The sequence below is a fragment of the Podarcis raffonei genome, chromosome 8, assembly GCF_027172205.1.
Source record: "Podarcis raffonei isolate rPodRaf1 chromosome 8, rPodRaf1.pri, whole genome shotgun sequence".
In the NCBI taxonomy this organism is placed as follows: Eukaryota; Metazoa; Chordata; class Lepidosauria; order Squamata; family Lacertidae; genus Podarcis; species Podarcis raffonei.
Genome location: NC_070609.1, coordinates 17,439,201 through 17,462,890, shown reverse-complemented (window position 1 = coordinate 17,462,890; position 23,690 = coordinate 17,439,201). Strand labels below are relative to the sequence as shown.

Sequence of the window (23,690 nt, the reverse complement as noted above, 5' to 3'; positions counted from 1 at the left end):
GTGCTCGAAGAAGTCTTCTGTTTAAGGAAGCCTCCTGCCGCCACCCCTGCTGAGAGATCTCCATGGCACCCTCCCTGCCACCCCATTCCCAAATTAATCACAGTAATAAAAGCCACGGATTCATGCTGAAAGTACAAAAATAGAGACATATACTTTGAAAGTCTTGACAGTAAAATCCACTGACACAATGGGCTCAGCACAGCAGGAAAGACCTCAGCCATAGAAAGAAAGACGGGATTAGAACAGCACAACCCTCCAAACACCCTTCAGTCTTGGAGAGGCTCAGTGCCATTAGCTATGCTCCTCGCAGCAAGAAATCCCAGGGGTGAGGATCAATAATACTTCCTCAGAGAAAGGAGCCTCGGGGGGTAAGGTCATAAATATTCCCCCTCATGGACTGGGAACTGGGGTTCTACACCCAAGAACATATCCCTGGACACACACAAAAAGAGCAGGAAGTCCTGAGAGTTAATACTAGTATTTTGTTTTCCCTGCAGCAGGGAGTCCCGAGGGTTTATACTAACAATACTCCCCCAGGGAATTGTAGGAGGTAACCGTTGCATGGAGGGAGCCTCAGAAGATTTATTTGGGTGTACGAATTTGACACCATCCCTCCCTCCCCCCACGGCTCTCCTACTCGATCACCCCCATTGGTCTAGCTAGCATTACTTCTAGTTATTATACAAGCACTTGTTAAATAGAAAAAAAAGGAAAAGGAAAGCATTTGGACAAAAGTTCTCTCCTTCCTCGGGTCAGACGTTGGAGTAGATCTGGTCAGTTCCAGAGGTGGGCTGCCAGTTGCCCAGGTTCCCGTAAAGTCCAGTCAGCTCACCGGCTGATACATTTTCATAATCTTCAGCCACCGCCATGGATTCGTAGGCCTTGGTGCTCAGATCCTAAAAAGAAAAAAGAGAAAGGGAGAGTTTTAGTCCATTCGAAGCACATGGCTTCCACTAAAGAAGACTGGGAACTGTGGTTTACCCTTCTCACAGGGCTACAATTCCCAGCACCCGTAACAAACTACCTGATATGAACATAACCCAGACCCTTAGATCACCTTTGGAGGCCCTTCTCCTGTTCCCCTGTCTGAGGGAGGCTCAGAGGGCGGTGACAAGGAAGAGGGGTCTTTTTAGTTGTGGCTCCCCATTTGTGGAATGTGCTTCCCCCAGTGAGGGCCACCTGGTGCCTTTGTTGACATATGTTTTGGCACCAGGTAAAAACTATCTCCCAGCCTCCCTGTCCAGGCTTTCAATAGACTAAGATGGGTGCTGTTTTGTTACTAGTGTGTTGCCCAAGCTTCCTGTGGTAGGGTTGTTTTGATCTGTTTTCATGGTATGATGGTCTCAAAATAATAATAATAATAATAATAATAATAATAATAATAATAATAATACGATTGCTTTGGAGAAGCTGTATATTGTCAGTGGCAGAGCTACATTTGGGGGGCCCTCTATTATCATCATCAGTGGGGTTGTTCCACATCAGATCACCACACATCTGCGCTACTGATTCTCAGACTTCGGGATTGTTGAAACATATGCAAAAAGTCATCTCCTTTAACAAGATAGCTCAGTTGGTAGAGCATGAGACTCTTTATCTCAGGGTCATGGGTTTGAACCCCACACCAGTCATTGCAGAGGGGTCAGACTAGGCCCCTTCCAACTCTAAAGGTAAGGTAAAGGTAAAGGACCCCTGGAAGGTTAAGTCCAGTCAAAGGCGACTATGGGTTTGCAGTGCTCATCTTGCTCTCAGGCCACGGGAGCCGGCCTTTGTCCACAGACAGCTTTCTGCATCATGTGACCAGCATGACTAAACAGCTTCTGGCACAACGGAACACTGTGATGGAAACCAGAGCGCACAGAAATGTGGTTTACCTTCCCGCCGCAGCTGTACCTATTTATCTATTCGCACTGGCGTGCTTTCAAACTGCTAGGTTGGCAGGAGCTGGGACAGAGCAATGGGAGCTCACCCCGTGGCAGGGATTCAAACTGCCAACCTTCCGATTGGCAAGCCCAAGAGGCTGAGTGGTTTAGACCACAGCGCCACCTGCATCCCTAACTCTACAGTTCTATGATTCTATGAAAAAATAATAATCAATCTGAGTCATGCAACTCATATGGGGTCTCATAGTTTTTAAGCAATGTGGACGAAAGCAGCTTCTGGGGCTCCTCCAGAATTAGAAGCCTGAAGCTTAAGTTTCATTATAGAATTATAGAATTGGAAGGGACCCTGTGGATCATTTCATCCAGTGCCCTGCAATGAAGGAATATGCAGCTGTCCCACATAGGGAGCGAACTGGCAACCTTGGCATTATCAGCCCCACACTCTACCCAACTGAGCTATCAGGGCTGAGCTAGTTTCACAGTAGATCTGCCCCGTGAGTATTGTATGGCCCTGAGCCTTCCCCTACATTGTCAGCAGCTGGGCTCCCTCCTCCCTTCGACTTGCTGTACATGTTGAACTGCTCCTCTTTCTTCTTGGACCTGGAGGGCTTCTCTACTTTGAGCGACGTCTTCTGCTCTCCATTTTCATCCGTGACATACAGCGTAGGGTCCTCCTGCTCCTCGTCTTCCTCTTGCTTCTGCCCCTTTTTTCTAGCGGCAGAAAGGGAGGGGGGGAAAGAAAGCCGTGATGTTATAAGTGGGGTGTAGGGTGTACTGGTTTTCCCAGTAGTGATGTATGGAAGTGAGAGCTGGACCATAAAGAAGGCTGATCGCCGAAGAATTGATGCTTTTGAATTATGGTGCTGGAGGAGACTCTTGAGAGTCCCATGGACTGCAAGAAGATCCAACCCATCCATTCTTAAGGAAATCAGCCCTCAGTGCTCACTGGAAGGACAGATCGTGAAGCTGAGGCTCCAATACTTTGGCCACCTCATGAGAAGAGAAGACTTGCTGGAAAAGACCCTGATGTTGGGAAAGATGGAGGGCACAAGGAGAAGGGGACGACAGAGGACGAGATGGTTGGACAGTGTTCTCGAAGCTACAAACATGAGTCTGACCAAACTGCGGGAGGCAGTGGAAGACAGGAGTGCCTGGCGTGCTCTGGTCCATGGGGTCACGAAGAGTCGGACACAACTAAACGACTAAACAACAACAACAGGGATAAGGTTGTCAACTGATAGCAGTGGGAGAATCTAGCACCGCTCATGGAAGATCGATGCAGGTGAAGCTTCCCCAGCCATGGGGATCAACTGCTCATGTCTGCAGATCAGGCTTCTCTGAAAGGCGCAGGAGCGTCAGCCCGTAAAATAGTTGGCAACCCTCCACAGTAATGGAGACAGGGGAGAGGATGGGGGAAGAGGGTACATAAGCTGGCTTTTGCTAAATAATGAAAGCCAGCATCTACTTGCTAACAGTGTTGGGGATGAATCCAGCTGCTCACCTGCTCTTCGTCACCTTGTAGATCACCGTTCCCAGCAGGGAGAAGAAGAGGAGGCCCCCAACGGCACCCCCAGAGGCCATGAGCAGGAGGGTGGTGTCCCCTGCAAAAAGAGATGGTGAAACCTGGCGGCTGTCCTTTGCAAAGAGGCCGTCTGCATGCAGATGAGATGCAAGGTCCCTTCCAGCAGTCAGCTGACTGGCAGAAATCCTGGTGGTATCTTCACCTGTTACAACCAGGTGGTATCTTCACCTGTTGGATGCTAAGCCTGCCAGAAAGGTCAGCATCAGCCCCCAGTATCCTTGGCCATCAGCCAAGCCCCCCAAGTCACTGGTGGTGCCTGCCTTTGGTCCTCAATCCCTTTTTGGTCCAGAATTCCAAAACGTGTCCCATGGCTGGATTTAGCCATCCTAATTTCCCACAATTCCTCTGGCTTACTGCCACTCTGAGGCATCGTGGGGAATAAAACGAATGTCTAGACCAGGGGCAGTCAACCTTTTTTTACCTACCACTCACTAATGCATCTTTCTTAATGGTCAAATTTCCTTACCGCTCACCAGTGGTCGATGGAAGGAGGATTCAGCTTCTGCCATAGAACCGCCTACCGCCCACCTAGAATCCTGAAATGCTCACTGGTGGACGGTAGGGACCAGGTTGACAACCTCTGGTCTAGACCTAGAGCACAGAGCACCGCCATTTCAGAAGTGCAGGGGTTGGGTGAGGGTGGGGAAAGGTCTGGATCTCGACCGTAGCATGGAGAAAGGGTTTTATAACCCTCCTCTGATATGGATTGTTCCCCACACCCCCAGCTCCTGCGTCTCTCGTTTAGTAAATCAAACAGCTAGGAAGCAAAGGCCCAAACCCATCACATGTAGTTCAGCCCTTACATGTGGTGAATCTACTTAATTCGCACATCTTGGAACCCTGTACTGTAACCATTCCAAAATTTGCACTCTTCTGACTTTTGCAATGTAGTACTCCAAACAATTAATGTGAGTAAAACTGCATATACTAGTTAAGAGGGGGAAATGCATTGTATGAGGGGAATTTGCTTTCAAAAATGTGCACATTGGGAGAGATTCATACTAATTCACACTGACATATCCTCATACCAATTTTTTTTATATAATTGTGAACTGATGTGGAGAACTGAATATTGGAAAAATAAGAAACTGAGAGAGACCCAAAGTGACAGATTTGTCCCCATGTCTCATGGAGATAATTTGTGTTGCATGCAGAAGATGCTCAGCCGGCATCTCCATATAGTGCTGAGAGCTGCTGCCAGCCAGAGCTGACAATATTGAGCCAGATGGACCAATGGTCTCACTTGGTTTAAGGCAGCTTCCTATGTTCCCAGATACCTCTTATTAGCACTTAGACCTTACTTACCTGCCTGGATAGTGGGCAGTGTGATTTGGCTTGGCCCGTGTTGGTTGGTAGCTGTGCAAGACACATTGGTGAGGCTGGAGGTGGGGCCTGTCAATATCCCAATGATGGCCTGTCCCCAGGAGACTGAGGCTGCCTGCAGCTCAGAGCTGTTGAACTCCCCAGGAACGGTACGGTTTGGTAGGCGCCACTCGATTTCGGGTAAGGGGTTTCCCTCGGCTATGCAGTAACACGTTACTATCTCTCCAGTCCGTGACAGGGTGCAGTTCCCTTGAGGCAGGATCACTGGCTTATCTGCAAGGATGGCAGAGGGATATTTTAAAAACTAGAACAACCAGACGTCACTGTGTGTTCCCATGGTCCAAGCTGCTACACTTCCAAAAGCTTAAAGGGTTTAAAAATGTGCACTTAATGCAGCCTTGCAAATAAGTACTAGCCTGCAAGAGGTTTTTTTACCAGTTTACGGAGGCTAGTAGAGCAGGGAAGAAGACAGAGACGTGAAGGGCTGAAAAAGTGGGTGGGGAAATAGTTTCCCCCATTCCCCTGTCCCGTCATTCAAATCTCTAGACAGAGATTGAATATACCACACACCACACATTTAAAGCACAAAACTTGGGAACTGCAGTTAGGGGTGCTGAGAACTGTAGCCCTGTGATGGGTAAACTATAGTTCTCAGGATCATTGGGGGAAGTCATATGCTTTAAACTGGAGCCCCCCCCCCCAATGTTGGGCGCATCTCGGTGCCTCTGCTTAACATGCATTATTGGGCTGTGCCTGTTGGGCAGAAATTAATCCGGCAAAGCTTTCTCAGGCATGGAGATGCCATAACAGCAGCAACAACAAAAATCACCCATTGTGTTTTTACAAAAGCATAGGAGCTCCAGGCGAAGGAAAAGGTGGCAACTTGACATCATAAACATGAACTTGGTGTGACTTTGCCACTAAGCCATAAGTAGGCCACAGATAAATACGGTGATACTGAAACAAGAAATCAAAGCCTCTCCTTACACTCCACGTTGAGGTAGGTGGGCGGCGAGTCTTCCCCCATCCCGACATCATTCTCTGCAACACAGTGGTATGGCCCCGAGTCCCTCCGCACATCTGCCAGGGTCACCTCTGGCCCAACACCTGCTGCCCGCAGTGGTGCTTTGCGAGGCCCGAAGAACCACCGGTAACTGACAGCCGGGGGGTTGCTCTGGCTGCTGCATCGGAGGGTGACGCTGTCTCCTTCTTTCAGGTTGGGGTTCCCCACTACGGAGACGACAGCGTTTTTGGGAGAATCTGGAAGAGTCCGTCAGAGTAGGGCAGAGGTCAATGGAAACCCATTTTTGCTGCTAAGGCTACACACTTCATCCTACGCCTCACCTATTGATCCCAACACCTCCGTCTGCACCTGCTGAATTTCTACCTGTTTTCTAGGAATTAAAAGTGCAGGGTCACACGAAAAGGGGGATAACACCATATGGTTGCAATGGGTGACGGAGGCCACATCCACAACATGTATTGAAAGCACACAGCTTTCCCCAAAGAATCATGGGCTGCTGGGAATTGTAGCACTGTGGTGCTATAGTTCTCAGGATTGTTTGGGGGGGGGAGCCATGGGCTTTAAACGCACGGTGGGGGTGTGCTAAATTGTGCTATAAACATCTTGTTTCTATGCTTCAGCTGGGTTTAGAAAATTATTGTTCAAACCCCCTCCACCCTTTCCCAGACTTTCCTAAACTGCAGGAATCTTTTCACCTTAGATGAAAAAAAACATGCCCACTTTTATTTATAAAGCTAGCAAGTAACTAGTCCTCATGGTAGCTGGAAAAAAGCATCTTAAGAATTTAAAATGAGAGCCGACTTTCACGGGCAGAGCATCCATTGCTTTGAAGTGAAGGGGGCCTTCTGACCGAATTTCCACCCACAGTACTGTGTCCAGACACTCACATTTAACCTGCAGGTAGATTCCATTGCTAGACTGTTGCTGGTTTGGGAAGGTGGCTGTGCACTGCAGGTATTTCCCATGATCTTTGTGCGAAGGGATGTAGCTGAGCCCCGATTCCGTCCGCCAGGAACCCCCAGCAAGACGTTCCTGGACTGTGGCAGCCTTGCCTCCCACAAGGTTCCAGGTCAGAGTAGGTGGAGCCAAGGGGCAGGTGTGCAGGGTTGAACAGGTGATCAGGGTGCGGTCACCTTCGGTCAGTAAGCCTGGGTCACTCATCTCCAGTTGCGACGGAGTGTCTGCAAGCAAAAAGGCTACAAATCAGCCCAAGGACCACATTCCATTGTGAGAAATATTTCAGGGGGCACATGCCAGTGGTGGACGGGGCCAGGCCAGAGGCAAAAGTGGGCGGAGCATTCCTCTCCCACACCCTTCTCAAACTTGCGTCCAGGCACGCAAGAGGCATGATCAGAGTTCAAGGACATATTCCAGCCAGGCAAAATCTCTCAAGGAGGGTGGGAAGAAAGGGCAGTGAGGGGTGTGGCCTGAGGATGGGGTGTGGTCTGGGAAGAGTCCTGAGGGCCAGAAAGAGATGGCAGGGCCAAATTTGGGGACTGGTCATGAAATTCCTCCACAAGCAAGCGAGAGACCAGGATGCAGCAGGAATGGGAAGGCAGGGGCCAGGAAGGCGGGCCGAGAGTGAGCCAGGCAGCAGGATGGGAAGGGGGTCTTCCAGGAGAAACGATAGTCATGTGACGCAGGGAGGGGGGAGGCTGAGCTCCCACCTAATCCTCCCCACAAAAAGGGGGTGTCGAGACCCATGGGTCATGTGACATGGGCAAGGAGAGTTTGGGGGGTCCTGGCCAGGTGGGGGGTGGAGATTGGGTCAGGTGGCCTGAGATGGGGCTGCTTGTAAGGTGAGGCCCCTATTTCAGGGTGGGGGTGATACCGGGGGGAGCTTGCCTCTTAGTGAAGTGGGTGGGGGGCGTTGGAGGGGAGCCCATGTGGGGAGAGGCAGGAGCCTTTGGGGAGGGTTGAGTTTGGAAGGAAGTTCTGAGGGTGGAAAGGGGGAGGAAGAGGCTCAGCGTAGAGTGAGAGGTTCTTGTTTTCATTTTTACTATGCATTTTGCGTTTTTATGTTGTGAACCTTCCTGAGACCTGCGGGTATAGGGCAGTATGCAAGTTTAAATCACCATCATCATCAAATCATCATCACTACTCCCTGGCCTGGATGCACGGGTCCACCTCACCTGCTACGTCCACCCGGACCGTGACGTCGTAGAAGCGGTGTTTAACCGAATCGGGGTTGATCCAGACATAGTAGCTCATGGCATCCTCGCTGCGAACGGGGTTGATGCTAAGGGTGCAGTTCCCCATCTCTAGGTCTCCCAGGACCTCCGTCCGCCCTTGGTAATCCGACAGGACGCTGCCCTGGCTTTTGCTGTTGTAGATTTCAGGGTACCCTCTCGACCGGTACTGGTACCAAGCCACGCTGAACTTGCCACCCCAGGAATCGCGGGAACCCGGGAAGGTGAACGAGCAGGGAATGACCACGCAGGAGCCCTTCAGGGCTTGGATGGAGCTAGGCAGCATGGACGTCCAGGCATCAGAAACAGGGCTGTAAAACAGAACTGGAGAAAAAGGTGCGGGGATCAGGGAGAGAGTCTTTCAGTGGGTCTTTAAGTGGTTGTGGAATACTCAAGAGTACACACCACCAGTACCACTTTTCTTAGAAGGAAAGCATTGCTAAAGACTCAGTTCTATATTGTGCGACATGGACTTCCTGATAAGACCTGCCAGCAACAAGGAACCTACCTAGGAGACATGCCAATGGGAGACCATTGCCGGGGAGTCTCATGTTGTGAAGCACCTCTGGGTTCGCAGCCCTGAGAGAGGCTCAGGGCTGGGGGAATGGGAAATCCGTCTCTTCTCCGTCATGCACAGCGAAGCCCACGGGTGAGTTGGAAGAAGGAAAAGCTGGAGGAAATTAAAGAGAAGTCAAGAAAATCAGATGTGCGCCAACTTTGATTCTCCATGGGAGCCAGCATGGTGTAGTGGTTAGAGTGTTGAATTAGGACCTGGCAGACTAGGGGATGGAAGCCCCTTCAGAGCTCTCTGTCCCTCTTTGGTCTGCCGCTAGCTGGGCTAGTAACTTCTTCCCAGGCTAGTAACTTTAGTGAGCTTATTTGCAAGGCATGACCAAGGAACAGATTTGTTAAATGTTCTGGATTTTCTGAATTGCTGCCAGGATGTTCAGACTGAGAGCTGTGTGTGTAAAGAAGCGTAAAGAGGCAGCTTGTCTTTAATGGACGTCCAGGATTTCACAAACCTTTGAAATACACAGTTGGACTCATACTTTGGCCTCTTTGTTTGGCCTAATTTACATGGCCTTTCCCCATTTTTTCTCCTGGCACGATGTGTCGTCCTGCACCGAACACACGTCTCAGCTGTCTTACAATGCAATCCAAGCCATGTCTGCTCAGAAGTAGGGCTGAAGGAGAAATTCAACCCAGTTTGCCTTCACAGGGGAACCTACATAATGCACAGTTCCCAAAACAATATGCAAACTGAAGCAGCCATTCTTCGAAATCTGCCCTTTGAATTTTGCAATGCAGTTCTCCATCAAAGTATTGCGTACAAAGATGCATATACTGGGGTAAAGGGTGCAGAAAGATACAAACAGAAGCAAAAAAAGCATACAAAATTACAGAAAACCGCTTTGCAGAAATATGCATAATAGGCGAAAATTGCACACGAAAAAGGTTAATATTAGGAAAAATTCACACTAAAATGCGGGCGAATCCTCACGATAATTTTTAAAAATGAAGGTTCCCGGCTAATGAGGAAATGCAGGAAACTGGATTTAAAAGTGGGCAAATTAGAAACTGAGAAAAACCAAAATGGACAGATTTGCCCATCCCTACTCATAAGTAGGGACGCGGGTGGTGCTGTGGGTAAAACCTCAGTGCCTAGGACTTGCCGATCGTATGGTCGGCGGCTCGAATCCCCATGGCGGGGTGAGCTCCCGTCTTTCGGTCCCAGCTCCTGCCCACCTAGCAGTTTGAAAGCACCCCTAAGTGCAAGTAGATAAATAGGTACCCCTTTATAGCGGGAAGGTAAACGGCATTTCCGTGCGCTGCGCTGGTCTGGCTTGCCAGAGCAGCTTCGTCACGCTGGCCACGCGACCCGGAAGTGTCTTCGGACAGCGCTGGCTCCCGGCCTCTTAAGCGAGATGAGCATGCAACCCCAGAGTCGGTCACGACCGGCCCGTATGGGCAGGGGTACCTTTACCTTACTCATAAGTAAGTCCTATTAACTTCAATGGGGCTTACTCCCAGCCTTAGCTGGATATCCCAGAGGTGGAAAAGGCACAAAGAAGGGCAGTCAAAATGATCAGTTCTTCTATGACTGAAATATAACAATTGTTGGGGCTTTTTAATTTAGAGAAAAAAGTGAGGAATGGGGGAGCTTGGTAGAAGTGTATCAAACTAGCTTGATAATAATAATAATAATAATAATAATAATAATAATAATAATAATAATTTATTATTTGTACCCCGCCCATCTGGCTGGGCCTCCCCAGATGTAGAGAAAGCAGACGGAACAAAGATTTTCTCCCTCCCTCATAATGCTAGAAGCTGCAGGCATCCAATTAAACAGAATGGTAGGAGATTCAGGGCAAGAGAACTGCAACAGAGCATCTCTGTCTTGCAAGGACTGAGACTGTTTTCATGCAAAAACAGAAGCTCTAGCACTGCCCTATGACCCTCACAAAGTAAGATTTAACCGCTAGTCGAATCAACTTTTGTATGTGGATTGGTGAGGTGGGGCAGCATCTAATCCTTTGCCTCCGGCAGCATAATATTTTGGGCTGCCCCTAACCACAAGGGGTGAAGCTCTGTGTTGCTGGATTCCTGCCCATCTCAAGGCTGTTGAAAGCCCATCCAAAAACCCCAGTTAAAGGGTCCCCTTTAACTTCCTTGCTGCAACGTGAAGATGTTGAAACGCCAGGCTCGTGGCAAAAGTCTCCAAGGCCTGGAGAAACTGGGATAAAGGGCCTTGTAAGAGACTAAAATAGAGCAAGAAAGCACACCCCGCTGGGCTCCCTCCCTCGCCAGGAATTGCAAATTGATGGAAAGCAAAAGCTGACTATGGCAAATGTGTTGTGCAATGGGGCACTTTGACTCCCATCATTGCAGAATGCACAAAAAAGGATACATTTCCTACAAAAGAGACACAAAACTTTTGATTCCTGAATATCCTAAAGCATGGGTAGGCAAACTAAGGCCCAGGGGCCAGATTCTCAATCCGGCCCGCGGACAGTCCAGGAATCAGCGTGTTTTTACATGAGTAGAATGCGTGTTTTTATTTAAAATGCATCTCTGGGTTATTTGTGGGGCATAGGAATTTGTTCATTATTATTTTTCCAAAATATAGTCCGGCCCCCCACAAGGTTTGAGGGACAGTGGACTGGCCCCCTGCTGAAAAAGTTTGCTGACCCCTGTTAAAGCTATCCAATATTAGAAGCTGGAAAAGCCAGCCGTATATATATATATATTTAATCACAGGTTTTTATGGGCATTTCTTTTCTACATATTGTTTCCTCCTTCTTTGTATTCTTGCCCTCGCTTCCCTGTCCCCCACTCCCAATATTTGTACATTTCTAAGAGTAAACACAGCTTTTTTCTTTTTCTTTTTAGCAGGGGGGATACAGCTTATACCAAGTAAGCACATCTTGGGTGGGTGAGTATAGAAGTGTTTGTTCTGCGGTGCTTCCTCAATGTTACTACTGTCTGGAGCGGCACTCACTATAGCAGAACAACACCCCACCCCCTGCACACACAAACCAGAATATTTGTAGGGCAAAAAGTTGCAGTATTTCAGCAGGATGTTATGGAGAATTGGAATCAAAGCAGTATGCCGACCACAAACAGTTATTGAATGCAGGACTTTAACACCCTGATGCCATCAATACATGTGGGCTCTGGGCACGTTACTACCTTAAAATTCAGCGCCACGTTCAGACCCTCCAAGTGTCCCTATTTTCTAGGGGTGTCCCTGATTTAGAGAAGCCATCCTGATTTCTGATTTGATCCTGGAAAGTCCCACTTTTCCTTAGGATGTCCCTATTTTCATTGGAGAAATGGTGGAGGGTATGGAGTTATCTAGTTAGCTAGTGATGTATGGAAGTGAGAGCTGGACCATAAAGAAGGCTGATCACCGAAGAATTGATGCTTTCGAATTATGGTGCTGGAGGAGACTCTTGAGAGTCCCATGGACTGCAAGAAGATCAAACCTATCCATTCTTAAGGAAATCAGCCCTGAGTGCTCACTGGAAGGACAGATCGTGAAGCTGAGGCTCCAATACTTTGGCCACCTCATGAGAAGAGAAGACTCCCTGGAAAAGACCCTGATGTTGGGAAAGATGGAGGGCACAAGGAGAAGGGGACGACAGAGGACGAGATGGTTGGACAGTGTTCTCAAAGCTACCAGCATGAGTTTGACCAAACTGCGGGAGGCAGTGGAAGACAGGAGTGCCTGGTGTGCTCTGGTCCATGGGGTCACAAAGAGTCGGACATGACTAAATGACTAAACAACAACAACAACAACATGGAGTTATCTGACCCCCGAGCTGTCTGAAAGCAATCCTGTATTAGGGAAGTTTTTTAAAAAAATGTTTAATGTTTTATTATGTTTTTATATATGCTGGAAGCTGCCCAGAGCGGCTGGGGCAACCCAGTAAGATGTGTGGGGTATAAATAGTACAATTATCATGATGGAAAGCGGCGTCCCTATTTTCATTGGAGAAATGTTGGAGGGTATGCACATTCACGACACAATGATACCACTTTAAACAGTCAAGGCTTCTCCCCCAAAGAATTCTGGGACCTGTAGTTTGTTAAGGGTGATGAGAGTTGTGACCAGTCCCCCATTCCTCTCACGGAGCTACAATTCACAGAGCAGTTTAACAACCGATGCCTCTTTTTTCAGCGTACTCTGGAAACTGTACATCTGGAAAGAGAACGGGATGTGTGCGTCTGTTAACAACTCTCAGCCCCTTTCACAAACTACAGCTCCCAGAATTCTTTGGGGGAATGCCATGACTGTTCAAAGTGGTCTCATATTGCTTTAGAGCAGGCATCCCCAACCTGTGGCCCTCCAGATGTTTTGGCCTACAACTCCCATGATCCCTAGCTAACAGGACCAGTGGTCAGGGATGATGGGAATCCCGAAGGCCGAAGGTTGGGGATGCCTGCTTTAGAGGCATGGTGTGAATCGGACTCACATTTACCAACTTTGGCACAATGTTTTCCCATAATATTTTGTTCTATAGCAGGAGTCAGCAAACTTTTTCAGCAGGGGGCTGGTCCACTGTCCCTCAGACCTTGTGTGGGGCCAGACTATATTTTTTGTGGGGGAAATGAACAAATTCCTGTGCCCCACAAATAACCTAGAGATGCATTTTAAATAAAAGCACACATTCTACTCATGTAAAAACACGCTGATTCCCGGACCATCCGCGGGCCGGATTTAGAAGGCAACTGGGCCGGATCCAGCCCCCGGGCCTTAGTTTGCCTACCCATGTTCTATAGGGAGGGGAAACATTCTTTTTATCGATTCGGATTGGAACTGGCTTTGGGTGAAATGCATCGAAATGCAGTATTTCGGACAGGATAGATGCTGGCTGTGTGTGCACCACTTCCTAAGCGAGTGGTGGGAGCACTCTGGGTGTGGTGAGAGCCACCTCAAACCCCAAGCCGCCTCTGGATAGAACAGGTTTGCTCTGGAGTTCATCCACAGGCTCACTGGGATGCAGCAGGCACACACAGAGAGAGACACAGAGAGGCGCGTGAGCCAGTGAGCGCTTGGCCCCCGAAGGTGCTGGCAGGCTGCCAAGTCCCAGCTCCCAGCCTCTGTGGGGAGCACCAGAACCTCAAACGCCAGGCAGTCACCTCTAGCACGGCTCAGTTAATTGTTGCCTGCAGCTGAGCGCCCCCCAATCCTTTGAGATAGCCCACTCCCCTCCACAGAAAAACACACACAAACCAAACAGCAGCTGCCCCCTCCTCTCTGCTTGCTGCCAAGTGACAGACATCTGCCCCCTCCCCTCGCTCAGGCCTGCAGCCCACCACAGAGGCAGGGCTCTGTGTCATCGGCAGCATCACCACCAAGAGCGCACAATGTTCTAGCGATGCACGGAGAGGTGGCCTCGGGGCGATCTAGCTGCTGTCCACACCGATTTGAAGCCGCTGCCTCTCACCCCCCCTCCCCTCCCTTGCTTGCACCCCGCCGGCTAAATAGTGCATAATTTCTAAAGCAAAAGGGGGGGGGGAGGCAGTTGCAAAGTTACGCCTTCCCATCTGAAAAAAAAAGAGGTTGCCCTGATGAGTGGAGGCTGTCTATGACTCATTGAGGGCGCTGCACATGTTGTGTGTTCTCTCCCTTCCTAAGCGAAGTCCGCCGCTTGTGGCATTCGCATTCTCCAACCCCATCTACATACAGGCCGGGAGCCGCTAGCTGTGGCTTCCCAAAGGACATGCGCTGTGTGGGGGCAAGGTTGCCAACTGACCGGCCTGGCCTATTGTTGCTGTGCTTTTCAAAGCAACTTGATGGCCCACAGACTGTCTCACCAGAGTGGTGCATGCTTTAGTTATCTCTCACTTGGACTACTGCAATACGCTCTACGTGGGGCTACCTTTGATAGTGAGCCGGAAACTACAATTAATCCAGAATGTGGCAGCTAGACGGGTGAGTGGGAGTGGCCGTTGAGACCATATAAGACCAGTTCTGAAACACATTGGCTCCCAGAATGTTTCCAAGCACAATTCAAAGTCTTGGTCGTGACCTTTAAAGCCCTAAATGACCTCCGCCCAGTATACCTGAAGGAGTGTCTCCACCCCCTCGTTCAGCTGAGGTCCAGCTCCGAGGACCTTCTGGCAGTTCCCTCACTGCGAGAAGTGAGGTTACAGGGAACCAGGCAGAGGGCCTTCTTGGTAGCAGCGCCCACCCTGTGGAATGCCCTCCCATCAGATATCAAGGAAATAAACAACTCTCTGACTTTTAGAAGACATCTGAAGGCAGCCCTGTTTAGGGAAGTTTTTAATGTTTGATGTTTTATCATGTTTTTAATATTCTATTGGGAGCTGTTCAGAGTGGCTGGGGAAACCCAACCAGATGGGCGGAGTATAAATAATAAATTATTATTATTGTTATTATTATTATGGGTCGAACTCCCTTGACCCAGGGCAGCTGGTGGCGCAATGGGTTAGTGTGTGTGGCTATTAACCAGAAGGTTAGTCATTTGAGCCCACCCAGGGGTGGCTATGGACAGGATTCTTGGGTTCCATGGGGTTAGGCTAGATGACCCCCCAAGGTTATCTCAAACTCAACAATTCTGTGAATTTATTCCTCTTTTTTAAACCATCTCCTGCTACTGCCTGCAGATTATCCTGTTGTTCAAAGGCAAAGGGGAAAGAGCTGGGCAGGGAGGTTGGCATCCCTAACACTCTATGCATGAACTCGTGTCCAGAATAGGCATACATACCCAAGGATCACATGTTCTGAATTTTAAATTGCCGTCACCCACTATTGTGAAGAGCAGTATAATAATAATTAATATGTTGAGCTGTATGTGGGTTGCAAGCTCATCTTATGCAGTGTGTGCTTTCTGGATAAGAAATGGGCGAGGTGCAAAGTAGCCATAGGGGAGGGGATACTCTGTACATTCTCAGGAGCACCCTGTACTTTAGTATCCTCCCTTGTTCCAGGGATGGGTGCGATTCAGTTTAAATCTTGCCACTCAGCTACAACTCCCTACAAGCAATCCTTTATTCATTCAACAAAACGTAGATGCCGCTTGGTTGTAAACAGAAACTCTCGGAGGTTTAGAAAAACAAACGTTAGCATTGTCGATAAAAGACAAATGCTAAAAATGGATATTTTGAAAATTGGAAACATAATGAAAATCAACAATAAGCTAATGCAAAATACAAAATTAAAATGCATGCCAGCACCCTACATGTCTGGAAACAAAAATGCTGCAACCAAAACGAGTGCAGGGAAGGCAATGTCAATAGGCAGAGAGTTCCGAAACGTGGGTGCTGCTATGCTAAAAGGTCAATTTATTTTGCAGGAAAAAAAAAATCTGTAAGAGGACCAGTCCTACAGAATGAAGCAGCCCTCGGGTAACCTGGTCCCAAGCTGTTAAGGGCTTTATATACCAAGAGTAACACCCTGAACGTGGTTGGGTATCAAATGGACAGCCAGTGTTCTGCGTGCCCCTTTCTTTATCCATCTCTGCCCACGTCCTGTCTGCTTGTTTCTTACTCCTGTCCTCTGCGGCCCTCAGTGTGTGCTGGCTTTCTAGCCTCAGCCATTTTCTGCACCCTGCCTTGCATGTGCATAGGCCCTTTGTGAACAAGAGGCTCATGCAGAGGTTTCTCCCTTGGGATCGAAGCAGCCGGCTCAGTGGCAGGTGATCCCCAACATCTCCAAGCAGGGCTGGGGGAAAAGATCCTGTCTGAGATCCTGGAGAGCTGCTGCTAGTCAAATACTGAGAGATGGACCAAGTTGCCTCCAGAGCAGGGCTGCTGCTTCCTCTGCATCTCCTTGCTTCACATCAGCCCTGCTGCCCACTCTACCCAGCCCCTGAGAGTTGACAAGTTTTGGCAGGCTTCCAACCATCAAGCAATATGCAAATTCAAAGAAATATAGGTGGGTGTGCTCCTGCACCCAGTCTTGTATTTAACTACTTGCCTGGTCACCACAGGTGACCAGGAATTCCATGCAGGCGAGTAAGCAGGCTGGTAGAAGAGGGACCGATCACTTCAGAGCTGCCATTGAGGGTCAACCTAGTTGGTCATCTGCTTGGAGACCACATCCCAGTTGCGGGCTCACTGACCTGATCTTTCTCTTCCCCACTGCAAGCTCCTTGTCCACCATCCCTCGTTCTGGCTCAGTAAACCAAGGAGGATCAGTAGATGCCTCTGCCTACCTGCTCACTCGTTAGCTTTGGTTTTTTGCCTGCAGAGGAGCAGGGTGCGATGATAACAGCAGGGGAGACCAAGGCTCATAGTGAGAGGGGGCAGGTGAGCTGGTCCCAAGGCACTAAGGGCTTTATATACTATTTGTAACACCTTGAACAGGGTGTGTGGTGATCTGTCTCTCCTCCACCAGCCCTCTTGGTGGAAGTCGGTTGTTGACGTTGTTATGAAGCTGCTCAGCATGTAGAGCAGGGATGGGCAACCTGTGGCCTTCCAAAACATTCCCATCAGCCACAGCTGGCATGGCTAATGCTCAGGAAGGATGGGAGTTGGAGTCCAGCAAGAGACATTTGGCCTTGCAACTTCATGGTTGGTTCTTCAGTTCAGATTCTCAGGGCTTCTGAATTTAAAGACCTTGCGAGCGTTTCACAGGCTGTTCTTTCTGTTTGGAGCCTTGGGGGTTATACACCAACCCAAAGGCTCCTCTTCCCTGGTCTAAAAGCTCCTGCTCAAGTCCTGCTTGTGTAAACAATAACACGCAACACGGTGGCTAATAATTTGTTATTGTTTAGTCGTTTAGTTGTGTCCGACTCTTCGTGACCCCATGGACCAGAGCACGCCAAGCACACCTGTCTTCCACTGAATCTTTATAACATAATATTCTTTCGAAGTTCATAAACAGAAGAAATATATATATATATATATATATATATATATATATATATATATATAAAGGAAACCACAAATAATGAGATTCAAATGAATGTTAGGCGCAGTCAGTCTCTAAGGTGGAGGCAAAAAGCCTTTCCAAAGTCAATGTCCTACAATTGTGTGATGGTAGGCGCTTTGGGAGTACTCCGAGTACAGCAGCAAACAGAACAGTTTTCCCAGATAATAAACTGTTTCAAAGATTATTCTTCATCAGCAAACAACTGCCCTAAAAGGTACAACAAATAGCCATGTATCAGCAATCACCGAAAAGTGTAGCAAGCTGCTGCTGAAGAATCATCTTTGAAACAGTTTACTTATTTGTGGTTTCCTATCTATATATATATATATATATAGTTATTCTGCTTATGAACTTTGAAACAATATTATGTTATAAAGATTCAGTTTGCATATTATTAGCCATTGTGTTGCGTGTTGTTGTTTAGACTGTTCTGTTTTTGCACCCAAGTCCTGCTTGTGGGCTGGCCTCCTTGAGAACAGGATACTGGGCTAGATGCTCGGCCGCGAAAGTTCTAATAGCGAAAGGATGGAAGACTGAAGAAACCCCAACTAAAGAATCATGGCAAGAAAAATTGATGGACTATGCAGACCTGGCAAAACTGACATATAAGCTACGAGACAAGGATAACTGTGACTTTAAAGAGAATGGGAACCCTTTACAAGATACAACAAAGCGAACTGGACTCCTTGGCTGGCTTTGAATAAACATTCACAAACTTTTTATTGATAATAACCAGCTAAATAGTTTGAGGATCTATACAACTGTGTAACATGCAGAAAACAGCATTCTCAGAGAAATCAAAGACTGGAACTGAGGGAAGCCAGGGGGTGGGGGTGGGTGGGTTTTGTGGGGGAGGGTGGGGTGAGGGAGGAAAAATGGGGAAAAACATAAGGATGATATGTTTCTGGATAATATGTTTTGTTTTAATTTTGAATAAAAAATAGTTTTTGTTTTTTTAAAAAAGGTATGTTTTTTGTATTTGGTCCAGCAGGGTCCTCCTTGTTGCAGGAAATTAAAATGTCAGTCACCCAGCTGAAGTGTCCTTCCAGTCTGCCATTCTGACCAACCCCAGGAGGCGGGATATAGCCACCCTTTTATTTTCCCACAATGCCCTAACTGTAGCACCACTCTGGGGCATTGTGGGAAATTAAATGGGTGACCACTTCCTGCCTCCTTCTGCAGCTTAGAGAGCTGCTACCATAGCCTGGTAAACCTGCCCACTGACCGAGGAGTGGGGACATCAGATGGCATTTCACTCAAGTCCCTCCCTCCCCCCCCCCAAAAAAACCCCCACACCCTGGAACAGGACCTGCCTAGTATTCTGATTAATGTTAAAATTATTTTTCTGGCTTTTCTGGATGAAGAAGTCGAGGGGAGGTTGGGGCTGCTGGCTTTCAGGAACCACAACCCATATTTGCTAACATTGAACATGGATTTGGAAATCTGCCTGGACATTTTCAAATGCACATGAAATTTTTGGTTCAGTATCCCATTGCTGACAAACCTACTAATGGTCACCCATATAAATTGCACACAGACTAGCACTGAAAAAAACAACAAACGATTGAAAGGCAAAAGGCCACACACAGGCACACTTTCAAAAAAACAAAACAAGTTATCTGTGCAGCTGTAATTACAAGCCCTTCGATCTGTTCTGACACACCCCTCTCTCTTTCTCTGCAAAACTCCCTCTCTCTGTCCCTATGGGCTCCCTCTCCCAAACCATTCCTATCTCCACCCACCCTGACCTTATCTGTTCATCTCTGCTCCTGGCATACATTGCTCCCTGGACATTTTTTTAAAAAATCTGTCTCCCTGCTATGGACATTCATGTATGCTGCATCATGGAGCCTCAAATCCCCATCTCCCTGCTTACCTATTTTTCTCTCCCCAACATCTTCCCACCTCAGGCAAGAGGTTGGGCCAAGAACATGGGTAGGCAAACTAAGGCCCAGGGGCTGGATCCGGCCCAATCACCTTCTAAATCTGGCCCACGGACAGTCTGGGAATCAGCGTGTTTTTATATGAATAGAATGGGTCCTTTTATTTAAAATGCATCTCTAGGTTATTTGTGGGGCATAGGAATTCATCTCTCCCCCCCAAAATATAGATATAGTCCGGCCTTCCACAAGGTCTGAGGGACAGTAGACCAGCCCCCTGCTGAAAAAGTTTGCTGACCCCTGGCCAAGAGGATAACAGTCCAAGGGCCAATGTGGCATAGTGGTTAGAGTGTCAGGACTAGGACCTGAGAGACCAGGGTTCGAATCCCCACTCAGCCAGGAATCCCACTGGGTGACCTTGGGCCAGGCTTCCTCAATCTCAGCCCTCCAGATGTTTTTAGCCTACAACTCCCATGATCCCTAGCTAGCAGGACCAGTGGTCAGGGATGATGGGAATTGTAGTCTCAAAACATCTGGAGGGCCGAGGTTGAGGAAGCCTGCCTTGGGCCAACCATGGCCTCGCAGCCTAACCTTCCTCACAGGGTTGTTGCGGGGATTAGATGAGGAGGGAGAGAACCACGTTTTGCCACCTTGAACTCCTTAGAGAAAAAATATGGGATGTGAACACAATAAATACATAACACTAACTGACCAGGATTGGGCAAACAGGTCCACTTCAGTTTCTCATTTTTCCAAACATCCACATTCCCACATCCGTTTGCAATATATTTTTATTTTTTTGGTAAAGAAGTCCTTGTGGAAGTCGCTCAGCATTTTAGTTGCTCCTAACGTACGCATGCACATATGCAATTTTTGCCTCTCGTAACAGCAACTTCCATGGCAAAACCAAACTTCCAGTTTGGGGGCAAGCAAACCTGACTATGGGCTTCTCTAAGGTGGTCGTTCAATTAAGGCCGAAATCCTACAAATACTTTACCTGAGAGCATGCCCCATCACTGGCGCCAAGTCCAGGGGGCCCTGGGGGCCCAGACACTCAAATTCTCCCCCCCCCCCGGTACTTTCCGTATCTTGGAAAATATGGCACAGTCACAATCCAAGACCACATGCTAGTCAGCCAAAAGCACTTGAGGGGCCAGAAAAAGGGTGTGGCCTGGGAAGAACTCCAAGGCCATATAGAGAGACCTTGAGGGCCACATCTGCTCTCCTTAGGCCTGTGGCTCCCCACCCCTGGATTAATGAATGAAATCTGCATACCTTTGCATACTTGAGGGGAGGGGAATCATTCTAAAGAAATGGAGCATAGTGTGACACCAGGGTTCAAATTCCCACTTAGCTGGGAACCTAACTGGGAGACTGTGGGCTAGTCACTACCTGTCAGCCCTGCCTACCTCACAGGGTTGTTGAGAGGATTAAATGAGATGGGGAAGAAGCACCTTCAGCTCCTTGGAGACAATGGGGGGATATAAATAAAACAAACAGTAAATAACAACAACGGCCCACACCCCCTACTTTCTTGTTCATGGGTCAAATACAGCAGGCATCCTCTTAAGAAGAGGCAAAGACCCCTGTTCAAAAAATGTGGGAAATCACCATTTCATTTTAAAGTATTTTCAGCCACCCACAACATTTCTCATCGATCCATCCAACCGATTGACCGTATTGCAGCCCTGTTTTCGTTTGAAGCATGACTTTCTCCGAATGTCGTGGGCATGGGAGGGAAGTAGTGGCTAGTGGCTAGAGGCTTAGAGCAAAGGGCAGAGTTCTTCTGGGGCCTTTTATCCCTCCGCCTGAGAGGGCAGCAGAGTCTTAGCAGCTTCTCTCCAGTTGTTGTCCTTATCTGTGGGAGGGATCTGGGGGTCTATGCTGGTTTTCCTTTGAAGGCGGTGGGGGAGTTAATCCAGCCCAGGATTCTCGAAACGGGGTCCTAGAGGGGCGAGGAGAGGATTCTTTGCAGACTCGAGCTGGGAGTTTGAAAGAATGCGCTTTCCCTAGCTGTCAAAATCTCCGCAGATTTGAGGGCGAGGGGAAGCCTCTTGGGTTCTGCCTTCAGCTACAGGAGAGGAGCAGCGGTGTGGGTAGGGGGTAAGAGGAGGAGGAGGAGGAGGAAGAAGAAGAAGAAGAAGAAGAAGAAGAGAAGAAGAAGAAGAAGAAGAAGAAGGGCTAGCCTGGCAAGGTCCCCACCTCGGACTCCTGGGTTCTTTCCTCTAGTAAACAACTAGTAAACACTTCTCCCTCTCCCAAGCTTTGCTCCCAAGCGACCCCCAACCGAGATAATAATGCCCCTTCCCGACCCATCCCAACACACATCCCTCCAAAGGACTCACCTATCACAGACCAGGGGGTCTCCAGCTGCTGCCCCCCAGCACCTGCAAGCGGGGCAGCTTCCTCCTCACGCTCTATTTCTTCCTCTCTGTGTGTCATTCTCTTTATCATTTCATCCCTCCCTCCCTCCCTCCCTCCCTCTCGTGTCCTCTCCCCGCTCCTGCCAACTATAAATAATCACTTCTCTCTCTCTCCCTCTCTCTCTCTCCCTCTCTCTCTCTCTCTCTCTGGCCCAGGGCGCTGCAAAGTTTCTGCGCTCCGCTGCTTCCAGCCTTCAGCACCAATTGGCCTTCACTCGCCAACCTGCCTCGCTACCTGCTGGTTTTACCGGCAAAGAGGAATGTTTGGCTATGTGCTCCCGGAGCCGCTGTCCTTTTGAACGCGCACGTCCCCGAACCTTGCACTTTCCCGGTCAAGGAATGTGTACAAAAAAGGCACGCTCTAGGGCGAAAGCGTGCGTAAAAATGCACGCAGGGTTGTGACAACGGCGTGCAAAAGGTGCATTATACGAGGGGGAATTTCTTGCAGCCAGATATGAGGCAGAAATGGCATAGAAACGTGTGTTTATCGGGACAGATTTGGGCTAAATCTCTCTCAAAGTTTCATGAGGAAGAGAAAGAGAAAGTGTGTGAGAGAGAGATCTGAATTTAGGATTGAGGAAATTAAAAACAGACAGAAACGGAAATTGACACATTCGCAGATCCCTCCACTCACTCTTGGCTTAATCTACCTGGTAGGGTTGTTGTTGTGGGGCTAAAAGGGGGAGAGGGAGAACTCTGTATGCCACTTCGAGCTCCTTAAAGGACAAGTGGAATATAAATGTAAACAAACAAACAAATAATATCCACTCAGCATTTCTGAAATGTGATTGGGGGCCGTGCCTTCCAGCCTTTATGAATCTAGCATCCAACAAGAGTCTAAAGCATAAGACCCAGCTAAAAAACAGCTAAAGTAGACCCATTAGTTTCAATGAGCCTACTCTGAGCACGATTTGAGTTGGCCAGAACCCCCATCTGTTTATTTTGTAAAAACCGTATATATATTAAATGTTTCTTATTGCTCCTTATGGTGGTAGTGATGCTATTGCAGCTCAGGCCCAACTCACTCATTCAGGGGAATCTGTGGGTCCTCCGAATGCCACTGGACTGCAGCTCCCAGTGTAGGCCCCTGCCTGGTGTCAATAGGCAGTGAGTTCCAAAGTATAAGTGCTGCCACATCACTTTCTCACAAAGGCGGAACGAGGATCACGCGGTGCCCATAAGCAGTGCCAGCTCTGCCCGTATGACTGTGAGTTCTCACCCACCACAGCTGCAACTTCCTGTGGAACAAAATTTTGGTGCCACTCACATCCTCAGTGTAACAGCTTCGATACATCATTTCATTCATGGCCTTTGGAAGGCAAGCATCTGCAGAAGTGCTAAAAAATGGACTGTTCCACTTCAAGTTAGAGTTGAGCACATTTTTAAAAAAATGCTCGTTTACATTTTTTTTAAAAAACTAACCTTCGTCCAGATCGAAAGGGCTGGCAAAGGGCTATGTTAGTTTTCTCCTTCCAGGGAGTGGGTTTGTTTTTAAAGGCAGGGGAGCATCTAAACTTGTTTTTCCCCACCTCCAGCCTGAAGTGGTACAGTCCATTTCACCCTCCCCACATATCCTCCTCCGACCAGACCTGAGAGACAAATCTTCAAGTGGTCAACACCCATCTGTTCACAAGCATCCTGTGGCATGGCTAGGCAAGGCCAACTGCGCATGGGGTTGGGTGGGGGAGAGAGCATATGCTTCACATGCTCAAAGGCGTGATGTCTGATCTGGATACTTTTCTCCCTAATCCACGATGTGAAAATTATCCATAATTATTCCCCACGGTAAGGGAGATGCACTCTGTACCTGCACAGAGGTGCTGTTGTGTATTCTTACTCCCTGCGTTGCTAGCCTGACCCCGGCATTGAAGACTGATGCAGGAACCAGCCCCTGGCAACAAGTTAAGGACCAGTGCAGGATGGCGATGCTGGCAAATGTGGGTTCAGGTTGGCTGCAGGTTTAAGATTTGACTCAATGTG

At 48.4% G+C, this 23,690-nt stretch overlaps 1 protein-coding gene across 4 annotated transcripts; it reads right to left on the bottom strand.

Annotated features, from left to right (window-relative positions):
• Positions 1–126: 126 nt before the first annotated feature.
• LOC128418488 (myelin-associated glycoprotein-like) lies at positions 127–22,931 on the bottom strand. 4 transcript variants are annotated; one of them, XM_053398203.1, is made up of 9 exons: positions 22,736–22,931; positions 8,510–8,671; positions 7,945–8,325; positions 6,700–6,993; positions 5,776–6,048; positions 4,771–5,061; positions 3,385–3,484; positions 2,411–2,594; positions 127–896 (listed from the first exon to the last, which is right to left on the bottom strand). In XM_053398203.1, exons 2-9 carry the CDS (start codon positions 8,550–8,552, stop codon positions 753–755), a joined length of 1,710 nt encoding a protein of 569 aa, XP_053254178.1. In that variant the 5' UTR covers positions 8,553–8,671; positions 22,736–22,931; the 3' UTR covers positions 127–752. The 4 variants fall into 4 exon arrangements, with proteins under 4 accessions (XP_053254178.1, XP_053254177.1, XP_053254179.1 ...); XM_053398202.1 differs by lacking the exon at positions 22,736–22,931 and adding an exon at positions 21,633–21,730; XM_053398204.1 differs by lacking the exon at positions 22,736–22,931 and adding an exon at positions 21,633–21,730 and having other exon boundaries at positions 789–896; positions 2,454–2,594.
• Positions 22,932–23,690: the final 759 nt, after the last annotated feature.